The sequence below is a fragment of the Primulina eburnea genome, chromosome 15, assembly GCF_022965805.1.
Source record: "Primulina eburnea isolate SZY01 chromosome 15, ASM2296580v1, whole genome shotgun sequence".
NCBI classification, from domain to species: domain Eukaryota; kingdom Viridiplantae; phylum Streptophyta; class Magnoliopsida; order Lamiales; family Gesneriaceae; genus Primulina; species Primulina eburnea.
This window is the reverse complement of record NC_133115.1, coordinates 33,023,623-33,039,995: the sequence shown is the minus strand read 5'-3', so window position 1 is coordinate 33,039,995 and position 16,373 is coordinate 33,023,623. Positions and strand designations below refer to the sequence as shown.

The following is a 16,373-nucleotide window of genomic DNA, read 5'->3' as shown; positions in this document are numbered from 1 at the left end:
CGACAAATGTAGAGGATATATATGAATGAATTTACATAAAATAAAATATTTCATTTTGCTCATTTATTAATATGTAAATAAAATCACCTAGAATTAATGAGATGCCAGTCTAGAACGAATGCGACATTTGTAATATGTATCAATAGACAATAGCTAATAACAAGTTGAACGATGGATTCTTTGTTTTCTACTGCAAAAGTCGGAGGCTATTCTTGTCCTTTTCACCAGTCAAGATTCTTGAATTTGTCTTGATTTTGTCTCAACTTAAATATTCCCATTTTTTAAAACAGTAGTAGGTTCCCATATTAATATATTTATCATGAGAACTAGAATTTCCCGATGAGTTGCACATAATATTAATATTAATATTAATATTAAAATTAATAAGTACGAGCGTTTAAATAATTATTTAAAATTATTGATATAATAAATATATTTAAATAAGTATAACAATTTTGTTATCAATTTTAATTATTTATTATTGCATTCAATATATTAATTACTGGATTCAATATATTAATTGAGTGAAACTATTTTAAATTAAAAAATATATATATTAAAAAATTATATATTATTTGTTATACAAAATATATGGAAAAAACATGACAGAAAGATATGCTGAAAACCAGCGGACCAATATGGTGAACAAAACAGTAGTACAATGCTTAAAATAAATCAAACCGTAGCATGCATGAAATACAGTGTCCTTAAAACATATTCGTCTCCTCCGGTATGTGTTTCGAGGATGAACTTGGATGTCTGTTTCCCAGGATACAACAGAACAACCAGCAGTAACCTAGCACGAGGCACCACTACGATGAACTGAAATGCAGGTAACTGAACTTTATCATGAGGGCAGAGGAACAGCAGCCAGAGGAAGCAGCAGCAACGAGGCAACAAAGAAAGCTTCGAAAGTTTAGATTGCAGGAAAGTGTGTTGGTTGGTCTGAAGGACTTGAGGCTACCTCTATATGTAGGCACCCCTGTTCCGTATGGACAGTCTTCTGGCCATCCGAATATGAAGAGTCAAGCACATGAAAGGTCATCCATAAAAGAATTTTCCGAAAAATAAAAATAGCAAAAGCCAGGTGAACCGTGGTGGGAAATTTTGCCTTAATCGGGTCCGACATTCGACGCACTCAGGTCGCGCTCGTACGCTTGTACACAAGTCAAGCCTTTTTCCATTGCAAATCGGACTCATGATTTGAAACATTAAACTAATATGAGTAACTTATAAACTTATGATAATATACCATTAATTAGTCAAATCTTTTGGGAAAATACCTCTTTCTGTGTTATAACTTCAATTTGAATGTCTTACATAGAAATATGAAAACTAATAATTGTAACTTATAAACTCATATGATGATATAACACTCATGATTAGACAAATTTTTTGGGATGATATCCCTCTTGGGGACGACTGGAAAGGAAAATCATCAGATAAGTGTCGATAATAAAAATTATAGGTTAGAATGTTAGATTAAGATGTATGATATATGTACTGCATACTGAAAGATGATCGGAAGCCGTTTAGAATAGCTTATAAACTCATGGTGATATATCACCCATGAGACGAATCTTTTGAGAAAATATAACTCTACATTTTATAACCTAAAACATTGCAAGTTGGGAAGATGAGAGTGAGAGTATTATTTTAAGACAATTTGGAGAAGAGACTGTCTAGAGGGACAGAGAAGGCGGTGATTTTGGATATGTATATGACTAATTCAACTACAACAGTCTAACCGAAGACTACTTAATACGTTATTCATATAATTGAAATTTCAGTCAAACTATTTGGGATAGTTAATTAAGTTCTTATTGTAATTTTTTTAGTAGTTTGTATAATTGAGCCCAGAACCAGATGTTTTATTCTAAACTTATGACCAATGGCAGAGACACATGCACATACACCCGAGTAGATCAATTTAAATTAGTAAAAAATTCTAGATTTTAAAATTTTAGTCCGAATAGAGCCATATTTTTTGCTCCGCCACTGCTCATGACATCGATGTCATATAAGTTACAACTTACAAGTAACCTTCTATGCTATTCTTATGTTTTTTATATGTCTTTGATCATTATTATCGAATGAAATCTATAGAAAACTGCAAACAAATTCAAGTAAAAAAGACTTTTATGTCCTAAATTGTTTCACATACTCCACCAACTCGAGTAGATAAAACTAGACAGATATATTATCCACACCAGAAGCATATAAACCTTCCTCTAATGATATAAATCAGAGTCGCACTATTATTTCTTGTCAGTACAAATTAAACGACTTGCGCTAGTTGTCAATAAATTAAATGACCTGCTTCGCCAGAATTCTAAGTTAATAAATGGATGAGCTCTGAATTACGACTACTGGTGCAGTGGTCCCAATCTCCAGCCACATTCCACGCAACTACGTGTCAAAGTCAAACATGAAAACTCTATAAAAAGCTTGCTTTGGTTAAGCAGTGAAACATATGCTTTATGTTTAACCCACAAAAAACAAATATAGAGATTTGAATTATTATATTAAATAAACAAAATCCCTTTTCCGTATGGAAGAAGAGAAGGCAACCGATGATGGGTACACGCAAGATGGGACTGTGGATCTCAGAGGAAACCCTATTCTCAGATCCAAGAGAGGTGGATGGACTGCTTGCTCCTTCATTGTTGGTATACCATTTTCAACTCTTTCTTCCTTCTTTTCTCGCATTATTTCCACTTTGTCCACTCAGTTTTTTCCACCCCACTATTCGGAGAAGTTCTCCCCGTGTAGAAGAATCATAGATAAGTTACCTTTAAGAATCATGAATGTAAGTGCGAACCAGAATCTGTCTTAAAAATTGTGATATTGGGTTTTTTTTTTTTATTATTATTGAAAATATTTGATGATTTAATCTTATGAGTGGAGAGGGTCATCCTCTCGTTTCTTCTTGGTTGGCTTGTTTCACTTTTTAGCAGATCTCGAAACATGATAAAGGTAACCTTTTTGGGAAGGGACAGTGAGTGAAAAGTTTGTGGATCTTACTCTTACATCGTACTTGGAGGAGTGCCTTTTAAAGTTTCCAAAGAAGATTCGGGATAAAGGAAAATGTCCTTTTTTTTCATTTATCTATTTTCAAAACAATTTTAGTGTCATTGTTCTTATATTTTCTTTAAATCGAATCGGACGCTAGTATTTGGCAATACTAATGGGTTTTTTTTAATAAAAATAAATTAAGCAAATTTCGTGGTATATACATAGAATATTCAATGAAAGTGACGGATACTACGGTATCCAATTTTTTTTTAATATCTTTTGAGAATACATTAAATTTTTCCTCGACTTCTTCCCCTCAATCTCTCTCTTTTTCTAAGAAAAGATACACGCACTTCGATAAGTTTTACGTTAGGAATTAATTAGTGTAAAATTGTATGGAAAGATTCATTATCTATGATTACAAGTGATTCCCTACCAAATTTAGACCAACTCAAATCCGTTTCCATAACAAAAGTTTATCCATCCTTTTAATTTTTTCCGAAGAGAGACAAAAATCCTACCATTTCTTGGATTTTTTGAGCATTTTTGGAAAAAAGTTCAGTATTTTTGAAATATTATGAATGTTAATTAAATCTTTGATAGTGACTCATTCGGAAACATTCAGTCATACAAGTCAACTGTTACATGCATTTAAATTAAACACCACACAATTTAGCTAATAATTATTCAAAATATTGATGCATTTTATCTTATTTTAGTCATATGTTGTCACCAAGTGGACAACATAAATGAGCACATGCCCACGTGACAACATCGAGCTCACAAAAAATAATAGCATGTTAATTTTTGTAATTTTTTTTGTACATAATTTCAAATTGTGGTATAACTTCTTATTCATTTTTAAAAGTATTGTATGCTATCTATTTGAATATTCTTATTTTAAATTGCAGCATATCCCTTCGTTAATTTTCACAATAATGATATTACTCAATTTTGAATATATTATAGATCAATCATAAAAATATACAAGCACGTAACATGTATATCGACGTGAGCAACGTCTCTGTCCTGTAAACTTCTGGGCTTTATTATTTATTATTATTAAATGCCTCGATTATTTTTCTCCAACTTCTCGTAGAGTCGTACACACCTAGCCACGTACTGTTCGAGTTAATTATTACGTCAAATCATAAGATATATCTAATGTCAATTTATGAATATATCTCATTTTCAATAAATATATTTAATGATGGGATTTTATTAAATAAAATGGAAAAAAATGCAGTGTATGAAGTGTTCGAGAGGATGGCGTACTACGGAATATCCTCTAATCTGTTCATATATTTGACCAAGAAACTTCACGAAGGGACTGTGAAGTCGGCCAACAATGTCACCTATTGGGCCGGGACCGTCTGGATGACTCCCATCTTGGGTGCGTACGTCGCCGATGCTCTCTTGGGCAGATATTGGACCTTCGTCGTCGCTTCCGCCATTTATCTCTCCGTAAGTCCGTTTATTCTTTTCAGAAAAATTCGAAAAAATGATAATCGTTGGATCTGCGGTGAGTTAAATATTAGGATGAAAGGGACATTTATTATATATATTAAGAGTTTGAAATAGTTGTCAACACACATTAAAAGTTAATTATTAGGATGAATGGGGACAATAATGATTAAGACATTATGAGAAAACCACCTAATTAATAAAGGCAAAAACTTGTGTGAGACGGTCTCACGGGTTGTATTTGTAAGACGGATCTCTTATTTGGGTCACCCATTAAAAAGTATTACTTTTTATGCTAAGAGTATTACTTTTTATTGTGAATATGGTAGGATTGACCCGTCTCACAGATTATGATCCGTGAGACGGTCACACATGAAACCCACCCGTTAATTAATTACTAGGAGGAAAGAAGGCAATAATAGAGGTCTTAATATAATATTATATTAATTATATTAAAAGTCAATATAAATATTTATCTGCATGACTAAGACCTCTAATTAGTGGGATTAATCTATGTATTATCGGTTGATTAAATTTCTGAGAAGATGCTTTGGTGGTTGGTTTTGCTATTACTTTATTGATACGATCGATACCTTCCAAAGCATGCAACAAATGATCTAGTATTATATCTGCGAGAGCAGGTGAAATTTATTATTTGTGAAAATGAAATATTTAAAACTTCAAAAATAATTCTATTATTATATAATTTAAGTTCTCTGTGAACAAATTTATAACTTTCTTTGATTCAAGATGTTTATATCTTAATTTGTTTCGGACTATTCATCTAATAATTTTTTTATATATATTTTGGACTATGATTAGTGATTTTTGGAAGCGAGATTGGCATATATTCTAGATTAAAAATTAAAATATTCCTAAATTATAGCTTAGTATGAAATAAAATACGATCAGTCCATTGAAATATTTTATTCAATGCATGGTTGGTATTTGAGTTCTCATTTATTCTGACAAGTCAGAGACAAAGTCATTGAAAAAATTGATATATTATAATATTTTGTAGACATGATACCTTAAATTCCTGAGACAACCGAAGTTGACCCGTGATTATGTATGGAAATCTAAACTAAGTTTTCGATAATTTGCTTACATGTTATAAAATTAATCAAAGTTGGATATATTTTGGGTATTGTCAATCTATTGTTTTAAATTTACACAAAACAATAGAATATATGATAAGAGCTAGGAATATTGGATCAATTAATAATTAAATTATTGTTTTTACTTTTAATGTTACTAATTGTTCGGATAGAACTGAATTGATTTAATTGCATCGACTTTAATTTCCAATTTCTGGGATTCTGGACTAGTAATCTAATATTCAAGCAAGTGTTGGTCCGAGTCAACATTGGCCTACAATTTGTTTTTTGTAACATGATTACGCAACCTTTTTACTCTAAGTTTCTTGATTTTTTTTAGGATCCTAATCAAGCAACTTGTTTGATAGCTTCTAAATTGAGCTATTAAATAGAATATAATTACATTTTTAAATTCATTAGTTTGATATATTATTAAAATCTAACATTGAAATTTTTTAATGTGGGATCAATTAATTTCGACAAAATTTCATTTCACACTGATGATCGCATGCAGGGAATGGCTTTGCTCACATTATCAGTATCAATCCACCCTCTAAAGCCAAGTGCATGTTCAGATCCAACTGGTGCCACTTGCAGTAAGGCCACCACATTGCAACTAGTTGTGTTCTTTGGTGCACTATACACACTCACTGTGGGCACTGGTGGAACAAAGCCAAACATCTCGACCATCGGGGCGGACCAGTTCGACGAATTCGACCCCAAGGAGAAAGTCCATAAGCTCTCCTTCTTCAACTGGTGGATGTTTAGCATCTTCTTTGGCACATTATTTGCAAACACTGTGCTTGTTTATATCCAAGATAATGTGGGGTGGACTCTCGGTTATGGGATCCCCACCATAGGGCTCATGATATCCATCGCCATTTTCCTGGCCGGTACGCGGTTTTACAGGCACAAGTTGCCTACCGGAAGCCCGTTTACTAGGATGACTAAGGTGATAGTGGCTGCCATGAGGAAATGGAAGGTAACAGTCCCGGCTGACCCTAAGGAATTATATGAGCTTGATTTGGCCGAGTATTCGAAAAAAGGGAAATACCGGATTGATTCTTCGCCTACATTGAGGTATGCATGCGTTCATATATATATCATGTTGATTTACCAAAAAATTGATGTTGAATTCTTGATTATATATGTCACTTGTCAATCAGTAAAAGGTAACACAAATTCATTGTAGTTTTATAAAATACAAAATATCTAAAGTCTCTCTCTTTATAGTGGGGTCATCCTTGGCTTTCCTCTTTCAATATTAAGGATGATAGATTTAAACTGATATCAAAGTTCCAAGAAAAAACATAGCACTGTAAACAGTATTCAGACTCCAAACACATTTATGAATGTTTCCAAAACAAACTAATTAGAAACAAGTTAATACACAAGACACTGATTAAATTAAATTTTCCATCTGTTACGACTAGATATATTTGTGCAGGTTCTTGAACAAGGCTTGTGTGAAAACAGGTTCCTCTAGCCAATGGATGCTCTGCCCAGTCACACAAGTTGAAGAAACCAAACAAATGCTGAGAATGATACCTATCCTAGTAGCCACATTCATTCCCAGTACAATGTTAGCTCAAATCAACACCCTTTTTGTTAAACAAGGCACCACCTTAAACAGAAACATTGGCAGCTTCAAGATCCCCCCGGCCAGTTTGGCCGGATTCGTTACGCTTTCCATGCTTATATCTGTTGTGCTGTACGACCGTTTCTTTGTAAAAATATTACAAAGATTGACAAAAAATCCTAGAGGGATCACCCTTCTACAAAGAATGGGGATTGGTATGTTAATTCATATAATTATAATGGTAATCGCCTCGTTGACCGAGAGGCACAGGGTTCAAGTGGCTAAGGCTAATGGATTGGTTGAAAGTGGGAAAGAGGTACCTTTATCAATCTTCATATTGTTGCCCCAGTTTATACTAATGGGAACTGCTGATGCATTCTTGGAAGTGGCGAAGATTGAGTTTTTCTACGATCAAGCACCCGAAAATATGAAGAGTCTAGGCACATCATATGCTATGACTACGCTTGGAGTTGGGAATTTCATTAGTAGTTTTTTGTTGTCAACCGTTTCAAGAATAACAAAGGGAGAAAATGGTCACTCGGAATGGATCAAGAACAATCTTAACGCTTCACATTTGGACTATTACTATGCATTTTTTGCAATCTTGAATGTCTTGAATTTCTTTTTCTTCTTGGTTGTGGTCAAGTTGTATGTGTACAAGGCTGAAGTTTCTGATTCAATGCGAGTTATAGAGGAAGAACTAGTGGCATCTGTACGTACGGTGAATGATTGATTAAAGAGCAATAGAGGGATTGCTGGTAATAAAAAATTACACGGAAGTTCAGAAATTGTTGATTGTCAAAGGTGTGTTGCACGTAGGTTTTAAATTGTTCATCCTCCTTGAGATAAGGGGATGTTTACGCTTTACGATCGAGGGGAAAAAGAATGAATGTAATTCTCTTTGATAGATTAGATTGTGCTAAATACAAACTGAGTTTCATATTTTGAATTGTTTTTTTTTTCTCGAAGCAAAGTTCAAGAACATATTTGAAAGCATGAAAATTTAGCATGATCGTCGTGCTCTAGCGGCTGTGACAAGAATATATCTGAAAGCATTTGTTACATCACCAACGTATAGGCATCTGTAGAAAAAGGAGTTTGAATCCAAGAAAATTAGAAGGTAGGCATCAAGTTCTGACACATGCTGAGAGGCTACTTGTATGGCAGATCGGTTGTGTTCGAAATAGGAACTGCCTGGTAGTCTTCTATTGCCAAATCGGCTGTTTGGTGAAGGAGTGATCTTTGGTGAGAGACGTGAGTTTTTCTCGAGCGACCGAAGTTGTGAGAGAAGCTAATGTAAGGTATTAAGACGGATGTGTTGTGTTCCACGGCTTGTGGAAGGGCGTGGATTATGTCCTTACTTTGAGCAAACTGTCGTTTGGATCTTCAACTCCAACACTGCATGCTGCTCTTTTCCCCAGTTTCTGGAACTTCAAGTCCAGGTTACATCGTGTTAATGGACGAAGAGTAGGGATATAACTCTGTTTTGATCCTGAAAACGTGAAAAAAAATATATGTATGTTAGTATGTAACTTAATGACGAAGATAATAGGTTAGCCGTTAGTCAACCGAAATTCATGCAAGAGGTGCAACTTTATTACCACATGATGCAGCAAAAGTTATGTAATCTCGGAAGAGATACTCTAAACTTTCAACAAGATTACAAACTAGATTCTGCGATACATTCACTGGTATCTGAAAAAATTGTTTACAACTTCCTTGACAAAGCGGACTATATCTTCAACCGAATGAGCATACGGCTCAGTTTTGAACATGGGATTCCATGTCTGCAAAATAATGATGTAAAGATTTTAACACTATTTTATCAATTATTAAGTTCATCATTCCAGTGAGCTTACTTCTGTTTCTTTTGCTCTTTGGAGATGCTCCTTTCCTGTATTTAACCTTTCTTGAATCCACTGTTTCAACATTTAACTATGATAGAATCAACTTCATATTGGACCATTTCTCTCTCGAGCTGCTCGAATAGACCCATATCATATATTTGAGCTCAACTCTAGTAAGGGCTCGAGTTCGAGTTTTGATAGCTCGACTCTTTTGCACTCCTAGTCTCGCCATCGGTGAAGACGACATCTTTGTGTTGGATCTCGGTTTTCTACACGCCCAAACGCAGCGGAAGTTTTAAAAATTTTATTTTATTTTGACAATCAAAATATGTTTTGCTTTGGGCGCTCGTATGATTTTAACAAAACATTCATAGGGAGTTTAATAATACCTTTGGTGAATAAATCACGTGGCTCCAACTACACCGATATTAGCGGACGTAGCTCTTGTTGTAAATCCCTACGAACATTCTTCGATCTCCTAATCCGGTCCACGACTGAAATATTTGTTCCTCTTCTAAATTGCACTAGAAATTTAGAAGAACTTTTGCGTAGAGATATAACACGAGAAATTCGACTCAAAATCTAAGCCAAATTTTTTCTTGCTTTTCTTTAAGAAATTTTCGAGAGATTCTTTTTGGGGAGAGCCGAGAGTTTTTCTATTTTGAAAGCTGCACCAATGAATTGGGAGGAGCCGAAAGATTCTAAATTGATCTCTATCAAAAATCTTTTTGGATGCATGTACACGTAAAATAAGATTCAAAAATCTTATCATATCTTCTAATCTTATATTTACTTAATTAATCTCATTAATTAAGATAATTAAAGATTCTAAAATTACATGCCAACTCAAAGTCCTTTTCTTTTTCAAATCATTGACCAAACTTTCGAAAGGTGTGCAAATAAGAATATAAAATCCTTATTATTTCTTTAATCCATCATTTACTTAATTAATACAATTAATTAAGTTAACTATAGATTTTAACTTAATATTTAATAAACTCAACTTTTGAGTTTAATAAATTAAACCCATTATAAATTCAACATTTGAATTTATTATATAAACTGTAAATTCAACTCCTTGAATTTTATCACCTCCAAAATTTAATATTTAATAAACTCAACTTTTGAGTTTAATAAATTAAATTATCAATTTATAAACTCAACTCTTTGAATTTATTTTCTCCAAATTTCGTAAATTCAACTTCTTGAATTTACTATCTCATAAATTTAATTATCATAAATTCAACTCCTTGAATTTACTATATCATAATATAAATTCAACTCCTTGAATTTATTCTCTCAACGGGAACAAACGATCCAGTGCTTGTGTGACCCTCAATGGTTCAGGGATACAGCTAGCCGTGGGTTCACAACTCTTTGTGATTCAGGACATAATCCTTTATTCGGGCTTACCCTAGTTAGCCCCATTCTTTTCACCAACACCTTGATCAAGAATGCCAGAACTCATTTCTGATTACACCCATCGGATCATGGTAAGAGCGTCTAGTAGCATCGCCCCATGATCCCCTAGGTATCACTGATAGTGCCTGCAAGAACCAGTAGATTATGATTAACGTACAGTACGGTCCCTTCATCTCATATATCCCGATCGAATCTGCAACCATTGGTTCATCGAGGGTTGCATATTAATTCGATAACTATGTGATAACTATAATAGTGGCATCGCGTGTACTATTTGGAGAACTCCTTCTCCAACGTACATCTCGTACTCTGGCCAGAGATTCCATGCACTATTATTTCATTAGATCACATAGGATATCCACACCCGTAGGTGAGCGGTGAATCCCCGACTACAATGCACTGGCTCCTATATGTGTCGCAACTGTACCCAACCTCGCCACCTGATGACTCTCCTGGAGCCGGTAAACGAGTCAAAGCACAGCCCTAGCATATAGAGCCTCAGTGTTGTCCCGGGTCGTAAGGACTAATGGTGTACAATCATAACCACGGACTTATCCTCTCGATGAATGATAACCACTTGAAAAGTCCGAGGGAGGGTTGTTCGGTATAATCATCATATGACTACCCATCTGTATGTTTGGACATCTCTATGCCCTTACCAAGAAACGCAGTACACAACATCACAGATGCTAGTCTCGAGCTCAAGCGACCTTTATCCATGTTTTAGGCGGCTGAATCGACTAGGAACGAATTTAGAATATGCAGTGTTTACAAATGAGTTTCAACATCGAATTACGATTCATTTGTATTAAAGCATAATCAAGGACTTTATCTATGCTGCTTGCATGGGTATACAGATAAAGTATTACGAAACCATTAAAAGTTAAATTATATTAAAATAAAGATTGTTTATTTCACTTGAGTCAATAAAATCCCTAGCCAACCGTTGGCTTGCAGGGCATCTACTCTAACACTTTGGACTCGAACCCGCTCAGCTCAGGGACAACGGGTTTGACCCGCAAGAGCTGGAGTGCCTCGACGTACGACGGCAAGCACTTCAGCATTTTCAAACCCCATGCCTCCTTCTTCACTGTGCTAGACACGGCCATCCCCACACTCGGAGACTTGTCTGGGGAACCAGGACTTGACCCGTGTTCACCCTCTCGGGCATCGGAAGAGCTATAGTAGGTGAGGGCACCTTGCTGCTGAATCCATAGGATGATCAGCATGTTGTGAAGAACACCTCGTAGGCTGCTACCTGGAAGTAGTCCGGTCAAGGCCGTCGATTTCTCCAAATGGCGATAAGAGGTCGGACTCGGTTCCCATGCAAGTTTATTCGAGCGATCTCTTTTCGGAGCTAATATTTGGATTGATTCTGGACAGAAGAAGTCTATGGATGATGATGTTTGGGTCGATTGGATGAGCTTGGAAGGCAATCTACCGGGCATATATGTGTACTTTGCCTGTAAAGATTTTTGACATGATGGGATGAGTCTGGGTCAGATGATCTGCATACAAACAAGAAAACGTCAGTGAGGCGCCGGAAGAGTTTTTGATGGGGCAACTTCGATGCTCAATTCAGTACATGGCTCACTAAGTAGAGAGAACATTTATTGAATACATTAGAATGCAATATCTCATGTCTCAAATGAATGAGCAAACCTGAATATTTAAAGGGGAGGAGATGACCTCGATTGTAGCACGTGGGCATTGTTCCTGATTAGACATCTACGCATATCCAATTTTCTGACAGTAGGCATGTCGACCCATATTGTCTTTGGTCTTGTCATGAGCATTGATTTGTCATGTTAATGATTGCAAGGTATGGTGACCATACTTATAGGCCCCGCTCTCATCTCCTCATGGTCGGTCTGAGTAGGAAGGAACCAGTGCGGACAGTTCTTGCTAGTGACCGGGTAAGGTGAGCCCGGGTCGTATGGCCTGGAAACGTGGAGGGGAACAGACCCTTGGTTATCGGTGAGCATAGTCCACGATCACTTAACTTGATCTTTTTGGGTACCATGTCTTGTCTGGTCAGAGAAGACTCCAGAGTGTTGCAAGTGCCCATGATGCCAAGGGATTCCCTATCTAGCCAGACACTTTTTACATTCGGGCGGTATAATTCAAACATGTCTTGCCCGACCAAGAATATGAGCTCGGGCTTGTATGACTCCATAATGGTCTATTGTGCTTATCGAGTTACAGCATGTTCGGGATTGTTTAAACAAGTTACTATTTCTTTATCCGAGCCGGCTTCCACCCGATCTCCACTTGGCTTCCCATGACCAATTCTGGACTAGTACTGCTTTGGTCCTTTTTTCATGTCCGAGTGTAGAGTTGTCAAATTGGGTTAGGCCCGTCGGGCCGGCCCGCCCCGCTATACAAATTGAGCGGGTTGGGTTGATAAAATAACAGCCCGTTTGGAGGTGGGCCAAACGGGCTGAGCCCATTTGGGTTGTGGGTCAAGACGGGGCGGGCTGGCCCGCCAAACTAGGGTAAATTCTGAATCTCTTAATTTTGTCCTTATTTTTCTACGCCTCACTCCATCTCTCTCTTGCGCGGCTGCGGCTCATCACTCTGCGTCTCCATCAGTCCATCACTCTCGTCTCTAATTTCCTTTTCATTTTTCTACAGCGCCTCCCTCCATCCATCACTCAGGTAAAATCTAAGTTTCTGTGCTTCTTCTTTTTTTGAATCTCTGTGTTTTTTTCTGAATCTTTATGCTTTTCTTTTTTTTGAATCTACGTGGTTCTACTTTCTCTAAACTGTGTGCATCTATGATCTATCGGATTCCATGTCTATGTGGGTTTTTTTTTAATCTATGTGAATCTATCGGATTCCATGCCTGTAGAATTATGAAAAAAATTAACAGTTTCTATCGGATTCCATTTCTCTCACAATTGCCTTGCCTCCATCTTCACATTCAGCAGAGTCCTCAACTACCAATCTACCATCTGTACTAAAAGTTTCTCCGATTTCCCAGCCCTTTTCAACGCCAAAACTGTTTCATTCTTGAGCATAGTCGTGCCCGTTAAGTACTGCTTTAGTAATGTCCCGTAGCAAGTGTGCAGTGTAACAGCTGCAACCCCAGCAGAATTCGGGTGCCATTTCTTAAGAACTCGACTGAATATATCCTTCTCCTTCGATGCCAATTCTTCAGTTTCTCTAGCCAATTTGATTAGCACTTCACTCACTTCTTGCCCTTCAAGGGATTTCCTGTTTTCATTTTTATCCACGAGCTTCTATCGATATAAAAAGTTAGAAACACCAAGAAAAAGAAAATGAAAACATTTCTTAGTGTAGAAGTAGATGAAATGGAAACACCAAGAAAATGAAAACATTTTTATCCACGAGCTTCTAACACTGCTTTCTGTTTCCTTGTAAGTTACAAGGAAGTGGTTAGTGTGTGTGTAAAATACTCATTCCCAATTTTATGTTATTTAACTGAATCATATTCTTTCCATTATTGTTTATCTCTCCTGCTCAAGTACTTAAAATTTAATTTTATCTAAGTTTATGGATGGATTTCTTTTGTGGTGTATATTTTTTTAACGTAATTTATACCTGATTTCTTATAAACACCATTGTTTACTAACATTTCTTTTGTGGTGTATATTTATCTCTCCTGCTCAAGCACTGTCCTCTTTTTTTTTTCTTTTTAAATCCCACCATTGTATTTGTTGTGATTGAAATGACTCAAGTTACTAATATTTTTCACTATTGTATTTGTAGATTATGGATTCTACCATAAACCAAAGTAATAACATAGATGAATACGAGGAAATTGGAAACAACAAGCATGGTCAGGAGGAAGCTGCATCAAAAAAGCCTAAAGAATATTCTGATGTCTGGAATTATTTTACGAAAAAAGAGATTGGTCAAGATGGTATACAAAGAGCCGAATGTAAGGCATGCAAGAAAGAGTATAAATGTGGGGGAAAACAATACGGGACTTCAACATTAAGGCGTCATCTTCAAAATTGCAAAATGGTAAAATTTCATGATGTTGGACAAATGATTATTGATCATGATGGGAACATGAGGTCAAAAAAAATAGATCAAAAAATTTCACGTGAGTTATTAGCTGCTGCCGTTATTAAGCATGATTTGCCATTTTCTTTTATCGAGTATGATGGAATTAGAGCTTGGGTTAAATATATAAATCCTGACGTGCTTTGTATTTCTAGAAATACTCTTGTTTCCGACATTTCAAGAATCTACATGAGAGAGAAAGAGAAACTTAGGCAAACTTTGGCTAACATAAAAAACAGAATTTGTTTAACTTCAGATGTATGGACTGCATGCACTAGTGAGGGCTACATTTGCTTGAGTGCCCACTTTGTTGATGATGATGGGAAATTGAATAGTAAAATACTTAGCTTTGCTCATATGCCTCCTCCACACTCAGGAGTCGAATTAGCATCAAAATTGTTTGGTTTTTTGAAGGAATGGGGGATCGAGAAAAAAGTTTTCTCTTTGACATTGGATAATGCATCAAGTAATGATAATATGCAAGCCATTTTGAAAGAACGACTCTCGTTGCATGATAGCTTGTTGTGTGATGGTGAATTTTTTCATGTTCGTTGTTGTGCTCATATATTGAATCTCATTGTCCAAGAAGGTCTCAAAATAGCTAGTGTAGCTTTGAATAAAATTAGAGAATCTGTCAAGTATGTGAAAGGCTCGGAGGGTAGGATGAGAAAATTTGAAGAATGTGTGAGAGCAGTTGGTAACGTTGACAGTGGTATTGGCTTGAGATTGGATGTGCCTACTCGTTGGAATTCAACATATTTGATGTTAGATAGTGCCATCAAATATAAAAAGGCATTTTCTTCTCTTCAATTGAATGATAATAATTATAAATATTGTCCTTCAATTGAAGAGTGGAAAAGAAGAGAAAAAATATGTGAATTTCTTGAGCCATTTTATGATACTACTAATTTGATCTCGGGTTCTTCTTATCCTACATCAAATTTGTACTTCATGCAAGTTTGGAAGATCGAGGTTTTGTTAAATGAGAACTTGTCAAATGAAGATTTTGTGATAAGTGATATGTGTAAAAGGATGAAAGAGAAGTTTGATAAGTATTGGAATCAATATAGCGTGGTGCTTGCATTTGGGGCTATTCTTGACCCACGAATAAAGCTTTCTATGTTAGAGTTTTTTTATTCAAAGCTTGATGATCCTACAAAATGCCAAGAGAAGATGTTGATTGTGAAGACAAAGTTGTATAAGCTCTTTGAGCAGTATTCTAACACCAATCAGACAAGTTCTTCACAACCAAAATTATCTTCTGTTACAATTTCACATACTCAAAGTGGAGGAGAAATTAAAAATAAAGGCAAAAGAATCTATGATGTAAGTATTAAAATGATTTATTTCTTTTCTATTTCTTATATTCATTGTTTGGTTTGTTTTTAAATATATATATTGCTTTACCATAAGTTAATTGATGTAGGAAATCATGGCATATGAGAGTCAAACCATTAGAAGTGCAGGAAAATCTGAATTAGATCTTTATTTGGAGGACCCAAAGCTTGAATTTGTATATTATCAAAATTTAGATGTTGTGGAGCATTGGAAGAATCATAAGCATCGATACCCTTCACTTTCATTGATGGCATGCGATATTTTGTCTATCCCCATAACTACCGTTGCATCAGAGTCAACTTTTTCCATTGGTGCTCATGTGTTCACCAAGTATAGAAGTCGCATCCTTCCTGAAAAAGTGCAAGCTCTTATTTGCACGCGTAACTGGTTGCGTGGTTATGTTTATGGTAATTTCACTTATATATATAGATATATAGATATAAATATAACTTTTCTTAAATTGATATATTGGCTTACTCCGTGTCTTTTAGATGCAGATGATGATGAATGTGCAAATTTAAAAACAACTTCGTCCCGAGAAGGATCCAATGTTGTTGAAATTTTTGATAAAGAAACAGT

The 16,373-nt window shown here is 35.6% G+C and overlaps 1 protein-coding gene across 1 annotated transcript; it reads left to right on the top strand.

Moving 5' to 3' along the window:
• The first annotated feature begins 2,468 nt into the window (after positions 1-2,468).
• LOC140814360 (protein NRT1/ PTR FAMILY 5.2-like) lies at positions 2,469-8,106 on the top strand. The gene is made up of 4 exons (XM_073173307.1): positions 2,469-2,669; positions 4,262-4,479; positions 6,091-6,656; positions 7,024-8,106. Exons 1-4 carry the CDS (start codon positions 2,552-2,554, stop codon positions 7,886-7,888), a joined length of 1,767 nt encoding a protein of 588 aa, XP_073029408.1. The 5' UTR covers positions 2,469-2,551; the 3' UTR covers positions 7,889-8,106.
• The last annotated feature ends 8,267 nt before the right edge of the window (positions 8,107-16,373 follow it).

Excerpts from the sequence above, each read along its gene's own strand:
- LOC140814360 (XM_073173307.1), top strand. The coding sequence starts at position 2,552 with ATGGAAGAAGAGAAGGCAACCGATGATGGGTACACGCAAGATGGGACT. Across the intron at positions 2,670-4,261 it reads TGCTTGCTCCTTCATTGTTG|TGTATGAAGTGTTCGAGAGG; the intron begins GTATACCATTTT and ends AAAAAAATGCAG. Across the intron at positions 6,657-7,023 it reads GATTCTTCGCCTACATTGAG|GTTCTTGAACAAGGCTTGTG; the intron begins GTATGCATGCGT and ends ATATTTGTGCAG.